At 35.2% G+C, this 14275-nt stretch overlaps 1 protein-coding gene across 5 annotated transcripts in view; it reads left to right on the forward strand.

Moving 5' to 3' along the window:
* SNX14 (sorting nexin 14) overlaps positions 1-14275 on the forward strand; it is a 99775-nt gene that overhangs the window by 50807 nt on the left and 34693 nt on the right. For 3 of the 5 annotated variants that reach the window (XM_039467664.2, XM_003922959.4, XM_074397722.1), the window contains exons 13-18: positions 544-699; positions 1044-1168; positions 2396-2454; positions 5656-5682; positions 7933-8065; positions 13773-13974. In XM_039467664.2, coding sequence (XP_039323598.1) covers positions 544-699; positions 1044-1168; positions 2396-2454; positions 5656-5682; positions 7933-8065; positions 13773-13974 — 702 coding nt within the window. The remainder of the gene's footprint in view (positions 1-543; positions 700-1043; positions 1169-2395; positions 2455-5655; positions 5683-7932; positions 8066-13772; positions 13975-14275) is intronic. The other 2 variants (XM_039467666.2, XM_039467665.2) reach the window with 1 other exon arrangement.

Here is a 14275-nt window from a genome sequence, read left to right on the forward strand (position 1 = left end):
CTCCTTATTATAACAGCTTAGAATAAAAAGAAAAAACAATTGGCATTTTGGCTATCCTAATACTATCATCTTTTATTTTTGAATAAACATTCATTTGTTCAAGCTGTCACTTCTGCCACTAGTTTGCAGCGTTCATGGTGGAGAAAAATGTTGTTTACAAACATTGATTGGAACTAAAGTCATCATTTTTATTTTTAATTAGTAAAACAGATTTTGAAATAATGAAAGACTTTTGGTATCATAAATTAATCTAATATTGGTCTTTAAGGAAACTGTTAGAAGTGTGTTTAGTGTTCTGAATTTTTGCATATTTGTATTGCTTTTTATGTATTTACTTATTTTCTATTAATCTATAAAAATTGGTTGATGGTATTTCTCTTATTGAGTAGTTATTTTACTCTCAAAAATTTTTTAAAAACTTAGATGAATTAGATTGCTTCTAATTGCTGCTTTTAATATTGGCTGCAATTAGAATGGGACTGTGAAGTTTTCATAAATAGTTTTATATTAAAATTATTTTTTCTTCTTTTCCTCGTTTGTTAGAGGAATTTAATGATAGAATTTTACGACCAGAATTATCAAATGATGAAATGCTGTCTCTTCATGAAGAATTGCAGAAGATTTATAAAACATACTGTTTGGATGAAAGTATTGACAAAATTAGATTTGATCCCTTCATTGTAGAAGAGATTCAAAGAAGTAAGTCAAAGATGATGAGAATGAATTACTTAGCACTTCAACAGTTTTCAGAGTTTTCCCATTTATTTTGTTTATTATTGCAGTGGCTATGTGCAGTACATGGGCAGCTGTTACTCTCTTTTACTAATGAGATGAAAGCTTTGAGGAAAAAATGTATTCATACTTTACATATTTGTCAGAACTAGACCTTGGTTGATGTAATTTCTCATTCTAGTATATATCTTACAGTGGAGTTTCAGTAAAACATAGTTTTAGAACTATATGCTCTTCACTATAATGACTTTTAAATTAACATACATTTATGCTATTTATACATAATTTCTAAAATAGAATTTTTTTAATAGTTGCTGAAGGGCCATACATAGATGTTGTGAAACTTCAAACTATGAGATGTCTTTTTGAAGCATATGAACATGTTCTTTCCCTCTTGGAGAATGTATTTACCCCTATGTTCTGCCATAGTGATGAGGTAAGTCAAACTATTCACCTTGTTTGAGAATGTTTTTTGGGGGGTGGGGTTGTGGGGATGGAGTCTCACTCTGTGGCCCAGGCTGGAGTGCAATGGCATGATCTCAGCTCACTGCAACCTCTGCCTCCTGAGTTCAAGTGATTCTCCTGCCACAGCCTCTTGAGTAGCTGGGACTACAGGCATACGCCACCATGCACAGCTAATTTTTGTATTTTTAGTAGAGACGAGGTTTCACCATATTAGCCAGGCTGGTCTCAAACTCCTGACCTCGTGATCTGCCAGCCTCTACCTCCCAAAGTGCTGGAATTACAGGCTCACTGAGCCACCGCGCCTGGCCTTGTTTGAGGATTTTTATACAGAATTTATTAGTAGCTCTGATATCATTAGATGAGTGATTCAAATAACAAAATAAAATAGAAAAATAAAACAAGATTGCCGAGCGTGGTGGATCATGCCTATAATCCCAGCACTTTGGTCTCAATCTCTTGACCTCGAGATCCGCCCACCTCGGCCTCCCAAAGTGCTGGGATTGCAGGCATGAGCCACCGTGCCCGGCCTAATCCCAGTACTTTGGAAGGCTGAGACAGGTGAATCACTTGAGTTCAGGCATTCAAGACCAACCTGGCCAACATGGTGAAACCCTGTCTCTAGTAAAAATACAAAAAATTAGCTGGATATGGTGGCACATGCCTGTAATCTCAGTCACTCAAGAGGTTGAGGCAGGAGAACAGCTTGAATCCAAAAGGCTGAAGTGGCAGTGAGCTGAGAGGGTACTGCTGCATTTGAGCCTGGGCAACAGAGCAAGACTCAGTCTCAGTAAAAAACAAAACAAAACAAAAAAAACCAAGATTAAGAAAGTGAATATTCTTTTCTACTATGTAATTAAGTGAAGATTAAAAAATAATTGTAGAAACAATTATCAATACCAAAATCTGTTTGTATTTATGTGAGTAGATAGATTAGGATCAAATAGGTCTGCCTCATTTACCATATGCCTGAGTGGCTTTGTAGTGCTGCAGTGATGCAGAAATCTCATTGTATACACATTATTTACAAAACTGTGGCAATCATCTGCATTTGCAGTATTTTCATCCTTACCCTATTTGACCATGTCTGTATTCCCTTGATTGAGATAGCTTTTTTCCCAAAACTGGAAAGTAGTAAGCTAAGGTAGCATGTTTTAATGTTAATTATAATACATAATTATTATTATTTATTATTTTAAAGTATTTTAGACAACTTTTAAGAGGTGCAGAATCACCAACACGCAATTCAAAATTCAACAGGTAGGTTGTATGTTTTGTTTTATAACTTGCTGATGCTAATCATTCTATGATAGCATCATTGTCTTTATTAGCTATTTTTCTGAATGAGTATGTGGGTCCATTGTTAATATGAGTAGACAAGGGATTTTACTAGTGAATTGTGGAACTGTGTTATATATAGTGATCTGAAAATGCCTAAAATTCTTTTAGAAAAATTTAACAAGATATATGTGGCCTTGTTAATCTCATAATTAATATATATTAGTTTTGTATACCTGCCTTATTGGAGACTAGAGCATGTGTACGTGGCATCCACAGATAACTCAGAATTTAGACAGTTTTTGTTTTAGAGGAAACTACTTGTTAGAGTGCTTACTGGGTACAAAAGTGGAAGGATGTTTCTTTCTTACTTTTTTTTGGCTCTCTGGAAATCTATAGTTAAATGATCTAAAGAAAGGTAATAGAAGAAAAAAGCTTTATCCATTTATATACTGGATAATGTTCTGATTTATCTTGGCAAGGTTACATGTACAAAATTGACACACCTTCCACTAATAAAGTGTACACATAAAATATATGAATAAATATATATTTTAAGTCACTTAATAGCAAATCAACAAAGCTTTTCTAAATTTCCAATGAAAAAATGTTAATGGCCAGGCATGGTGGCTCATACCTGTAATCCCAGAACTTTGTGAGGCTGAGGTGGGTGGATCACTTGAGGTCAGGAGTTTGAGACCAGCCTGGCAGAAACAGAAAAATTGTTTGAGCTTGGGAGGCGGAGGTTGCAGTGAGCTGAGATTGCACCACTATCCTCTAGTCTGGGTGACTCTGTCTCAAAAAAAAAAAAAAAAAAAAGAATGTTAAGAAACTCTTTTAATTTACTATATATAAGGTAAATGAATCATTTCATTTCACTTACTTTATATGTGTACAAAATTGACAGACATCTCAACACCTTCCAATTTGAGCAAGTATCTAGTAAACATAAAAATAAATTGGATATATACTACAAAGAGAGAGGTAGGTAAGTCAAGAAATGGGACAGTGTTTTAGATAGTTAGTACAAAGAAAAATGTGAAAACTTTACCATGAGGAGAATATGTTGTATTTCTTGACATAAGCGTTACAAGAATAAATTTTTTTTGACCATTGAATATTAATTCTGATTTAATGCCTCAGTAGAGACATTAAATGTGTAGTACACATGTAATAACTTTTCTGAAAGGTAGGAAATACCTTTAGGATTATCTGTAAAAATATCTCTTTTTTGCTTTTTCCTAAAAATTTATGTGTTATAGCCACGCAATATAGACTTTATTTAACAAAAATCATATTTATGCTATTTAAAATAGCATTGTTTGCCCAGGCCACATGCCTCTTCTTGCATTTGAATACTTTCCCAAGGAGTTTCATCAAATTTGCTGACATACTTGAGAAACAGGTAGAATTTATCCTTCGATGTTTGGAGTCTCATACCAGGATACGGAGCTAATGAAATGCCTTTTTCTAGGACCATTTAAGGGGAAGTGGTTCTGTGATCTTAAAAGCCTGCTTGGTAGCTGGCCGGGCATGGTGGCTCATGCCTGTAATCCCAGCCCTTTGGGAGGCTTCGGCAGGTGGATCACTTGAGGTCAGGAGGTTGAGACCAGCCTGGCCAACATGGTGAAACCCCGCCTCTAGTAAAAATACAAAAATTAGTTGAGTGTGGTAGAAGACTTGTGTAATCCCAGCTACTTGGAAGGCTGAGGCAGGAGACTCACATGAACCCAAGGAGGCAGAGATTACAGTGAGCCGAGACTGCACCACTGTACTCCAGCCTGGGCATAAGACACTGCCTCAATAAAAAAAAACAAAACAAAGAAAACAAACAAACAAAAAAACTAGCTTGATAGCTAAATCTAAATCAGGGTCATAACTTGGGAGACTAAAATCTTTCTTTGCTGCTTTGAGAACAGTTGATTATTTTCAGCATGTTAAGGCACTAATTTTGTTGGCTTTAAAATATATATAAAAGACAGGTTATATGGGTTTTTTCCATTCTGGATACTGATTATGGCTTTTTAAGGTGTATTTTTCTTTATGGTAATCTGATTCTAATAGTAACTATCAGTCTTGCTTCTGTGATACTTAATGATTTATTTACCTATGTCTAATACGTTAAAAGAGTTCTTAACGTTATTTCATTGGACATTTATAATAGCTTTGTTAATTTGCTATTAAATGACTTAAAATATGTAAAGTATTTATTCATATACTTTATATCTACATTTTATATTTTCAAAGTAAAATTCTAATGCATATTGTTTATTACGTTCTCTGTTTCATTGTACACTCAAAGTACAACTTTTTTTAATATTTAGAGATCTTTTGTTAACTGTGCTTCTTAGCTTAAAACATATATTTTTTTATTTATTTGTTTGTTTTTCTTTAAGTTCTTGGGTATATGTGCAGATATTGCAGGACTGTTACATAGGTATACACATGCCATGGTGGTTTGCTGCCTCCATCCCCCTGTCACCTACATTAGGTATTTCTCCTAATGATATCTCTCCCGAATCTCTCCACTCCCTGCTATCCCTTCCCTAGCCCCGTATCCCCCAACAGACCCCACTGTATGATGTTCCCCTCCCTGTGTCCATGTGTTCTCATTGTTCAACACCCACTTATGAGTGAGAACATGTGGTAAAACATATTTTTTTACTCAAGCTAAAATGCGAAACATAAGTGATTATATCTAATACGGACACAAATTTCATGTTGGAAAATACGAATTTGTGTGTGTGTGTGTGTCAGGTATTTGGTGACTCAGTCTCTTTATACTTTTCACTGTGTGAAAGAAGTGGTATGCCTAAGGACAAAAGATAGAATTATTTCTGGATATTTAATTTCTAAGAACATTTTTTAATAATGCAGAAAAAAGTTTTTTCCTGACATATCTAATTTTTTTCATGTCACCCAAGATTATAACATATTTAATTTTTAAGAACTGTTTTTAGTATATAAACTTCCAAACACAAAAGACAACTATGTGCATTTATTTCTCTTACCTATATCACCTTATTCATGAGGATTTCCTCCCTTTGCAAAGATGAATGTTATACACCTGTGTAACTTCTGAAGCTTATAAATTTTGTTTTGTGTTCTAAATTGAAGTTTATATAATATCTGGGCTTTCTTTCTCTCCTCTTTTTATATAATTTCACATATCTGTTATTGCAGAGGTAGCCTAAGTTTGGATGATTTTCGGTAAGTCTTGAGCATGTGATTCTTTTCAGTATTAAATGTTTTTAGAAAGTACATTGTGAACAACCTAATACAAATAAAAAAGAAAAAAATGAAACACTGTGGTATTAACTGCCATTATATCCTAGTTATTTAGGATAATCTTTTAAAATGAATACCTACATTGATTCTAGATATCTCCTTTTTGATATAGCATGATATGTGATTATAAAATAAAAATGTCCTGATACTTTCAAGATATTTTCATTATTTAATTTGTCAGTATCTTGTTTTTTAAGGCTGACTCATTTTTGTTCTTCTTCTTTATTTTACTAAATTAGTTTTAGAATTGTTTATGGTTTAAATAACTTTTTTTTTTAGTAAGAAGTATAATGATGTTTTTGTATTTCTGGGCATAATCACAAATGGCAGTTTTAAAATTTCATATTTCAGCTGGGCGCGGTGGCTCAAGCCTGTAATCCCAGCACTTTGGGAGGCCGAGGCGGGTGGATCACGAGGTCAAGAGATTAAGACCATCCTGGTCAACATGGTGAAACCCCGTCTCTACTAAAAATACAAAAAATTAGCTGGGCATGGTGGCTCATGCCTGTAATCCCAGATACTCAGGAGGCTGAGGCAGGAGAATTGCTTGAACCCAGGAGGTGGAGGTTGCGGTGAGCCAAGATTGCGCCATTGCACTCCAGCCTGGGTAACAAGAGCGAAACTCCGTCTCAAAAAAAAAATTCATATTTCAGCAACCCCCATTGTTGTATAATTTCCATGTTGTAGAGACTAGAATAAATTATCTAGATTCTAGAGATTTTAAAAATATTTTGTTAACATTTTTGTGTTTTGGGAAGCATTTTTTTTTTTAAATCAAGGACAATTGTGTCTACAATTCTGGATTTAAAAAAAACCTAATTTAATGTTTTTAAAAATAGAATAATCTAGTTTAAGTACCCTTTTTAGTGCTTACTGCTTACTATTAGTGTTTTTCCAGTTTTTTCAGAAGTTTGATTTACTTCTTGGGCATGTGTAAAATACACATTACTGCATATTGGTATATTTAAAACTTCATTAATTTTTTTCTTTAATTGTATTATTTCAGTAGATAATTTAAAATTTCCTCATAGGAGTAATAGCTATATACTTGATGATTTTAAACTGGAGTGCAGTGGTGCATTCTCAGCTTGCTATAACCTCTGCCTCTCAGGTCCCAGTGATTCTCCTGCGTCAGCCTTCCTGGTAGCTGGGATGGCAGGTGTCCGCCACCATGCCTGGCTAATTTTTGTATTTTTAGTAGAGACAGGGTTTCTCTATGTTGGCCAGGCTGGTCTCGAACTCCCGACCTCAGGAAATCTGCCCACCTTGGACTCCCAAAGTGCTGGGGTTACAGGTGTGAGCTACTGTGCCCAGCCTTGAGCATGACTTTTAAGTTGAATAAAAGTTATGGTTTTAATTGCTGAAACATTGGGCAGTAGGCTAACAGACATTTTTGCTACTTTTAGCTTATTTATTTTGTTGCTTTCCAACTATTTCTGCTTTCAGAAATTCAGCTTTAAAAAAATTGCAAAACTAACATTTAATATTTATGGCAGAGCAGACTGCTTCCTAGGGCTACATTTGCTTTTATCCCTATTCTCATTGCTAACCTTTCTCTTTGGCACTATTCTTTTTCTTACTTTGAAGTTAAATAATTTAAGATCCGTTTTGTACCTCATGCCTTTTTTGAGTATTTGTATGCTTATAAAGTTGAATTTTGCTTGAACGTTTGTCAGTCATAGACAGTTTTTTTTTAAAGTTCCATTTGAAAATGAAGCACTGAGAAAGTAGTATCTTAATGTTTTTTTCTGTTGCATTATTTTAGTACAGTTACTCTAAAGGGATGTTTTCGGTTTTGAACAGATCTTAGGCATTTTTCTATTTCAAAATATCGCAATAAGAACTATATTCCACTAGGGGGCTGTCATGTTTTAAAAATTTTAATCCCGTTAATATTTTGAAGTTAATACTAGGTAAATTTTGAGTGTTTATAAATATATATATTGTCCCATTTATTCATCTATGAAATTTAAACCTTAAATACTGTGTCATTTTTCGCTTCTGAGATGTTGATACTTAATCCATGGATGAAAACTCCAGAACTTAATGTTAGCTATACCTTTAGTTTACATTTTAAAAACTGTTTTTCTTTTTTTAAAATAGTGGTTTACAATAAACTAGACTGTTGTGATGATTTGCTATGTACTTGATACATTTTTGTTTAATATTCAGGAACACACAGAAAAGGGGAGAATCATTTGGAATCAGCAGAATAGGTAGCAAAATTAAAGGAGTATTCAAAAGCACCACAATGGAGGGAGCTATGTTGCCTAATTATGGTTTAGCTGAAGGTGAAGATGATTTTGTAAGTAAAAATGTATCAATTTGATTTGTGTACAACTTTAGACTTACTATAACATAAAAAAATTAGATATACTCATTGTTTTCTTTTGTTTTTGGGGAATCTGTGTTCTGTCTAATACTTTCCCTCTATCTTCTTACTTCAGACTTCCTTTGTATTTCTCATTCCTTCGTTAGTTATGATAGTTTCATGATGTGAATCTAATTTTTAAAATTTCTGAGAACTGTGTTACTGCTTATTAAGGCAGAATGGTTTCTGTTAAGCTGAGGTATTTCTAGTAGTCAAACAGTTTACCATCTTTTGGTTAAGCTTCAAATTCTGATGTTAACTTTTTCCAGTCGTATGTTCCAGGTATACAGAGCTGTTAATAGATACTCTAATTCCTTGCTACTTAAACTGTGATCTGTGGACAAGCAGCATTGGCATTACCTGGGAGCTTGTGTAAATACAGAATCTCAGGCCCTATCCTAGACTTACTGAATCAATTTGCATTTTAATAAGATTTCTAGTTAACTTACATGTACATTTTACTTACCATGCTATTTTATTTCTCTGTATTTTTGTCCTGCTTAAAATGCCCTTCCTTCATTTATTGACCTGGAAAATTTGTATGCATCCTTCAGAATGCTGGTGTTCCCCATAAACCTTTATGTGAATCCCGGAGTTGAACTGAGCATTTTATCCTTTTATGTCTCTATCATATCATATGTTAAAGCTTGTACCATAATGTATTTGAAGTTATGTGTTTATGATTGTTTTTCCTATCACGTAGTCCCATAAAGGCAAGTATTGTCTCGTTTGTACTTTTAATTTTTATTGAATACAGATCTTGGATTCTCATTTGCCTTTTAATGACCCTGGGCACTGGGGATGAAGAAATGATTACATGTAGACCTCAGCCTTAAGAAATTCACTAACTCAGGTCTAAAAGGGATGTTTAGTCCTGATTGGACTGATTATGACCAAGAAGGAGGAAAGGTGGGGAGACAGGAGTAAACCCGTTTCTTTACCCCATCCTTTTGACCTTTGTCCCATTGCCTTGATAAATTACTAAGGGTAACTGATTCTTCATAATAATTTAAATGGAAGAAAATCTTATTTATAAGACCTTTTTTATTAATCCAAATACAGCATTTTTTTATGCCTTTATTTTTCCCTATAAGTGTGGGTAGTATTTTTGTTCAGGGTTTGGTGGCTCACATCTGTAATCTGAGCACTTTGGGAAGCTGAGGCAGGAGGATTGCTTGAGCCAAGGAGTTCAAGACCAGCTTGAGCAACATGGTGATACCCTGTCTTTACAAAAAACTAAAAAAAAAATAAGCTGAGCATGATGGTACACAGCTGTAGTCCTAATTACTTGGGATGATCACCTCACCTCAGGAGGTCAGGGCTACAGTGAACTGGGTTTGTGTCACTGCACTTCAGCCTGGTTAACAGAGTGAAAGCCTGTCTCAAAAAAAAAAAAAAAAAGAAAAGAAAAAGAAAAAAGTGTGTGGGTAGAAGAAAGTAGAGAAAGTCTTTTTCAAAATAATGTTTATGCTTTCTAATTTTAAGCATATTATCAGTTTTCTTTTTTTCTTTTTTTTTTTTTTTTTTGAGACAGAGTCTTGCTCTGTTGCCAGGCGCCAGGCTGGAGTACAGTGGCGTGATCTCGGCTAACTGCAACCTCCACTTCCCGGGTTCAAGCGATTCTCCTGTCTCAGCTTCACGAGTAGCTGGGACTACAGACACGCCACCATGCCCAGCTAATTTTTATATTTTAGTAGAGATGGGGTTTCACTATGTTGGCCAGTATGGTCTCGATCTCTTGACCTCGTGATCTGCCTGCCTCGACCTCCCAGAGTGCTGGGATTACAGGTGTGAGCCACTGCGCCCAGCCAGTTTTCTAATAATATAGAACAGTGGGAAAAAATTTAAATGCCACTTACACCCATAATCTTACCACCCAGTGACCACTTCTATTAATAGTTTGGTGATTTTCTTAAAAAAAGAAAAAAAATCCCCCAAACATAAAAACCTTTTCCTTTTCACTAGACTACATTATAAATATAGTTTGCTATCCTTTCTCCCCATTTGATATTGTAACAAAAGTATTTACTCGTGTTATCCTGAACTTTTAAAACATATTTTTTATGGAGGAAGTTGTATTTTGCCTTCCCAATTGCTTGATACACAGGCTGTATTTCAGCTTCAGTAATAGGAGGATATCTTTAAAAAGCTGAGAGAGTTTGCTCTGTTTTGTAGTGACCCAAGGAAGAAGGAAATTCTTGATTGGGAGTAAAGACAGTAGTAACAGAAAGTTGGAGAAGCAGGCAAACTATGTTTAATACTATCAAAGGAAAATACAGGGACAGTAAGGTGCTGACCCAGACTAAGATGATGCCACTTAGGATTTAGAAGACACTGTGCTAGTTCCAAGCTGTGGGTACTAGGGGAATCCGCTTTGTCTTGTTTAGGAAGTTGAGGGAAAAGAGAAGTTGCAAGTTTCACTGCCAGGAATAAAGTGGTTTGTGATCCTAAATTGGAGACATTTAGGATGTCTTATTAGACATGTAGAAGATGTCTTTCAGAACCCTTGTTGTATCATTTGGCAGCAGTGCCTACTTGCTCAGTGATCTTGGGTATGTTGGTTAATTTTATTGTGATTTTGTTTTGTCACCTTGAAATGGAGATAATACTATTTATCTTACATAGAGATGTTGTAAGAAGTATTAACCAAGTAATATATATGAAGCACTGAGAACAGTGCCTTGCACATAGAGTAAGTCCTGTAAGCACATCAATTCTGATAGCCTGTTATATAAGATTGGGTTGGGGCTGGGTTTGATGGCTCACACTGGTAATCCCAGCATTTTGGGAGGCTGAGGCGGGAGGATCACTTGAGCTCAGGAGTCTGAGACCAGTCTGGCCAACATGGTGAAATGCTGTCTGTATAAACACAAAAATTAGCTCGGTGTGGTAGTGGGTTCCCATAGTCCCAGCTACTCAGGAGAGTGATAAAGGAGGATCACTTGAGCCCAGGAGGAGGTTGCAGTGAGCCTGGCAACCTAGTGAGACCCTGTCTCAACAACAAAAAATGGGTTGATGTATCAGAAAATGCATTTCTGTCTTAAGTTCAGAAATATGGCTTACAAATATAGTTACAAAATATAATATGCCTGTACATATTATACAAAGATATATACAGAGATAACTTGGGAATTATCTCTGTATAGGGAAAGAATAATCAGAAATACTAACATTTCTTAAGGAAATAGAAGGACATTTAATCTTTTATCTCCACCTTCCATAATCACCATCCTCTTCGTAGAAAGAACAGCTATTTGGAAATGAAAAGTGTTTAAAGTACTTGGTTTTCCCTTATTAACATTTTGCTTACAATATTTACTTATTTTCAAACAGCGTTAAAGGATGCCCTGAAAGTTATTAGAGAAATATTTCCCTAGAGATTTTTCTTTAGACTTTGTTGATAAAAATACCATTTAAGTAGTAACAGTAATAAATTATTAAACTTTGTCCTTTTTCATTGCTAAGAATTTTGTTCTCCCATTTTGTTTCTTTGATTTGATTCTGAGGAGCTTCTTTTAATTGAAGAATGTCTTTTTTTTCTTCTGGCTTTTAGTCAGCATTTTCAACTAATTCTCCGTCATTGTATGATTCACTTTCTCTTCTCCTCAGAAGCCAGATCCATTAACAAAAATATATTTGTAGTAACCATGGAAGATGCTACCTTAAACCTCAAGTATTAAACGTTGGGTGTTTCCATCATACATCTATCTCTCTGTGTTTCTTCCAAGATTATAAGGAGATAATCTTGCCTCTTAAAAGGCAAACCCCAACATCTGTCATCTATTTTTATAGTTTTGTTTCTTAAGGTCTTCAAGTTGTTTTCAACAGAGCATTAAGAAGTCTTCCAGGCCGGGCACGGTGGCTCAAGCCTGTAATCCCAGCACTTTGGGAGGCCGAGGCGGGTGGATCACGAGGTCAAGAGATCGAGACCATCCTGGTCAACATGGTGAAACCCCGTCTCTACTAAAAATGCAAACAATTAGCTGGGCATGGTGGCGCGTGCCTGTAATCCCAGCTACTGAGGAGGCTGAGGCAGGAGAATTGCCTGAACCCAGGAGGTGGAGGCTGCTGTGAGCCGAGATCACGCCATTGCACTCCAACCTGGGTAACGAGTGAAACTCCGTCGCAAAAAAAAAAAAAAAGTCTTCCTAAGATCAGTAAGAATCTTATTAGAGATTATGGAAAGCCAATTTAGGATGAGGACAGAAAAAAGGAAAGGAAGTTTGTGGGGGAGGAAAGGAATTTTCTTAGAAGAGAGGTGGGTACCAGGGTTGAGAGGAAAGAACTGAGAGTGAAGGTAGGGTTAGAAATCTGGAAATAAATTCCTCCATACTAGTGGTTCGCTCTGACTAGGCTACTCAGAATTCTCTTAAGTGCTGCAAACTTTGACTCATTGCTTTTAAAAAGGTGTGTTCAAGATGAATGCGTTTTATTTATAACATTTTGTCCTTTTAAACATGAATAAGAGATGTCTAGGTGAGTCGATGTTTATAATATGCCAGATTCAAATGGACTCTTTCAACTTAAAAAACAGTTGTTTCCTTCTTCCTGTGTATCTATTTCTAGAACATGTAGTTTTGTTTTTTAAAATAATTGTTACTTTATTTTTTTGGTATTTGAAAATATTTAGCATTTAAACATTTATGTTAGTTTTAGAGTGATGAAACAGAAAAACTTTTAATTCTGTAGAGGTTGGTTTTATTCCGACCTTTTTTCCAATTTTACGTTACTGCTACAGTTTTTACTTGGGTCGTTTTTATAGTTAAAAATTTTTTTGAAGTAAATATTTTTATTACAATAAATTTTCAAAAATGGAATTACTTGTTTGAAATCATTTTTTGACTCTTTATAGATAAATATTGCCAAAACACTTTCCAGAAGGGTTGTGCTGGTATACTTTGTAACCAGCAGTGTGTCACAGATCTAGTTTATCTGTGCAGTCTCCGTCAGTGACTGTTGTCATTTATAAAATTTTACTTTTCAAAATGAAAAAACCAGTACATTAATTTTTATTTCTTATCACAAAGGTTGAATGTTTTCTGAATTTGTGTGTTTTACATATTTTCTTCCATAGTCTCTAAGATATTTATTCTTTATCTTCTATTATATTTTCCTTTTTTTTTTTTTTTTTTTTGAGACAGGGTCTTCCTCTGTCACCCAGGATGTAGTACAGTGGCACAAACTTGGCTCACTGCAATCTCAGCCTCCTGGACTCAAGTGATGCTCCCACCTCAGTCTCCTGAGTAGCTGGGACTACAGACCCGCACCACCATGCCCAAGTAAATTTTCACAAATATTTTGTAGCAACGAAGTCTTGCTGTGTTTCTCAGGCTAGTCTCAAACTTCTGGGTCAAGCATTTTTCCCACCTCAGCCTCTGCAAGTGTTGGGATTATAGGCTCTGTCCCTGGCCTATTATATTTTCATACACAGATGATACAGCACAACTTAGAGTTAATGCTAGTAACTTAGTTTTTAAGTTTTTGTCTTTATTTTTTCAGTAGAAAATTTAATATTACCTAGCTTTCAGAGTCTTAAAAAATTATCAGTTGATAAGGGCATAATACTTTTTACTTGTATCTCATATGCTATAATTCTAAAGGTATTGGGAATATTAAATTCATCCCATTAATTTTTTTCCAGATTGAAGAAGGTATTGTTGTAATGGAAGATGATTCTCCAGTGGAGGCTGTGAGCACACCTAATACTCCCCGAAACCTTGCTGCATGGAAAATTAGCATTCCATATGTAGACTTTTTTGAGGATCCCTCCTCTGAAAGGAAGGAGAAGAAAGAGAGAATTCCTGTGTTTTGTATTGATGTTGAAAGAAATGATAGAAGAGCAGGTAGGAAGCTTTCTGAACACCTTTCTTAAAAGGTGCCCATGAATGAGTATTGTTTTCAGGTACAATAAACATTTTGCCACTTCAGTCTAACAAATATAGCTGCATGTCCAAAAGAGAGTGTCCAAAACAGAAAATTGAAAGAAGGCTTAGGCTGTCCCAGATTATCTTTGTTAGCAGTTAACTAACTCATTCAATCAACATTTATTGAGTGAAGCCTGCTAGACACCTGACCGTCCATCAGGCATTTAATGTAATGTTTTTTTAATGGTTTTGTTGCCATCATTAGCCATTATACTTACTT

The sequence above is a fragment of the Saimiri boliviensis genome, chromosome 4, assembly GCF_048565385.1.
Source record: "Saimiri boliviensis isolate mSaiBol1 chromosome 4, mSaiBol1.pri, whole genome shotgun sequence".
NCBI classification, from domain to species: Eukaryota; Metazoa; Chordata; class Mammalia; order Primates; family Cebidae; genus Saimiri; species Saimiri boliviensis.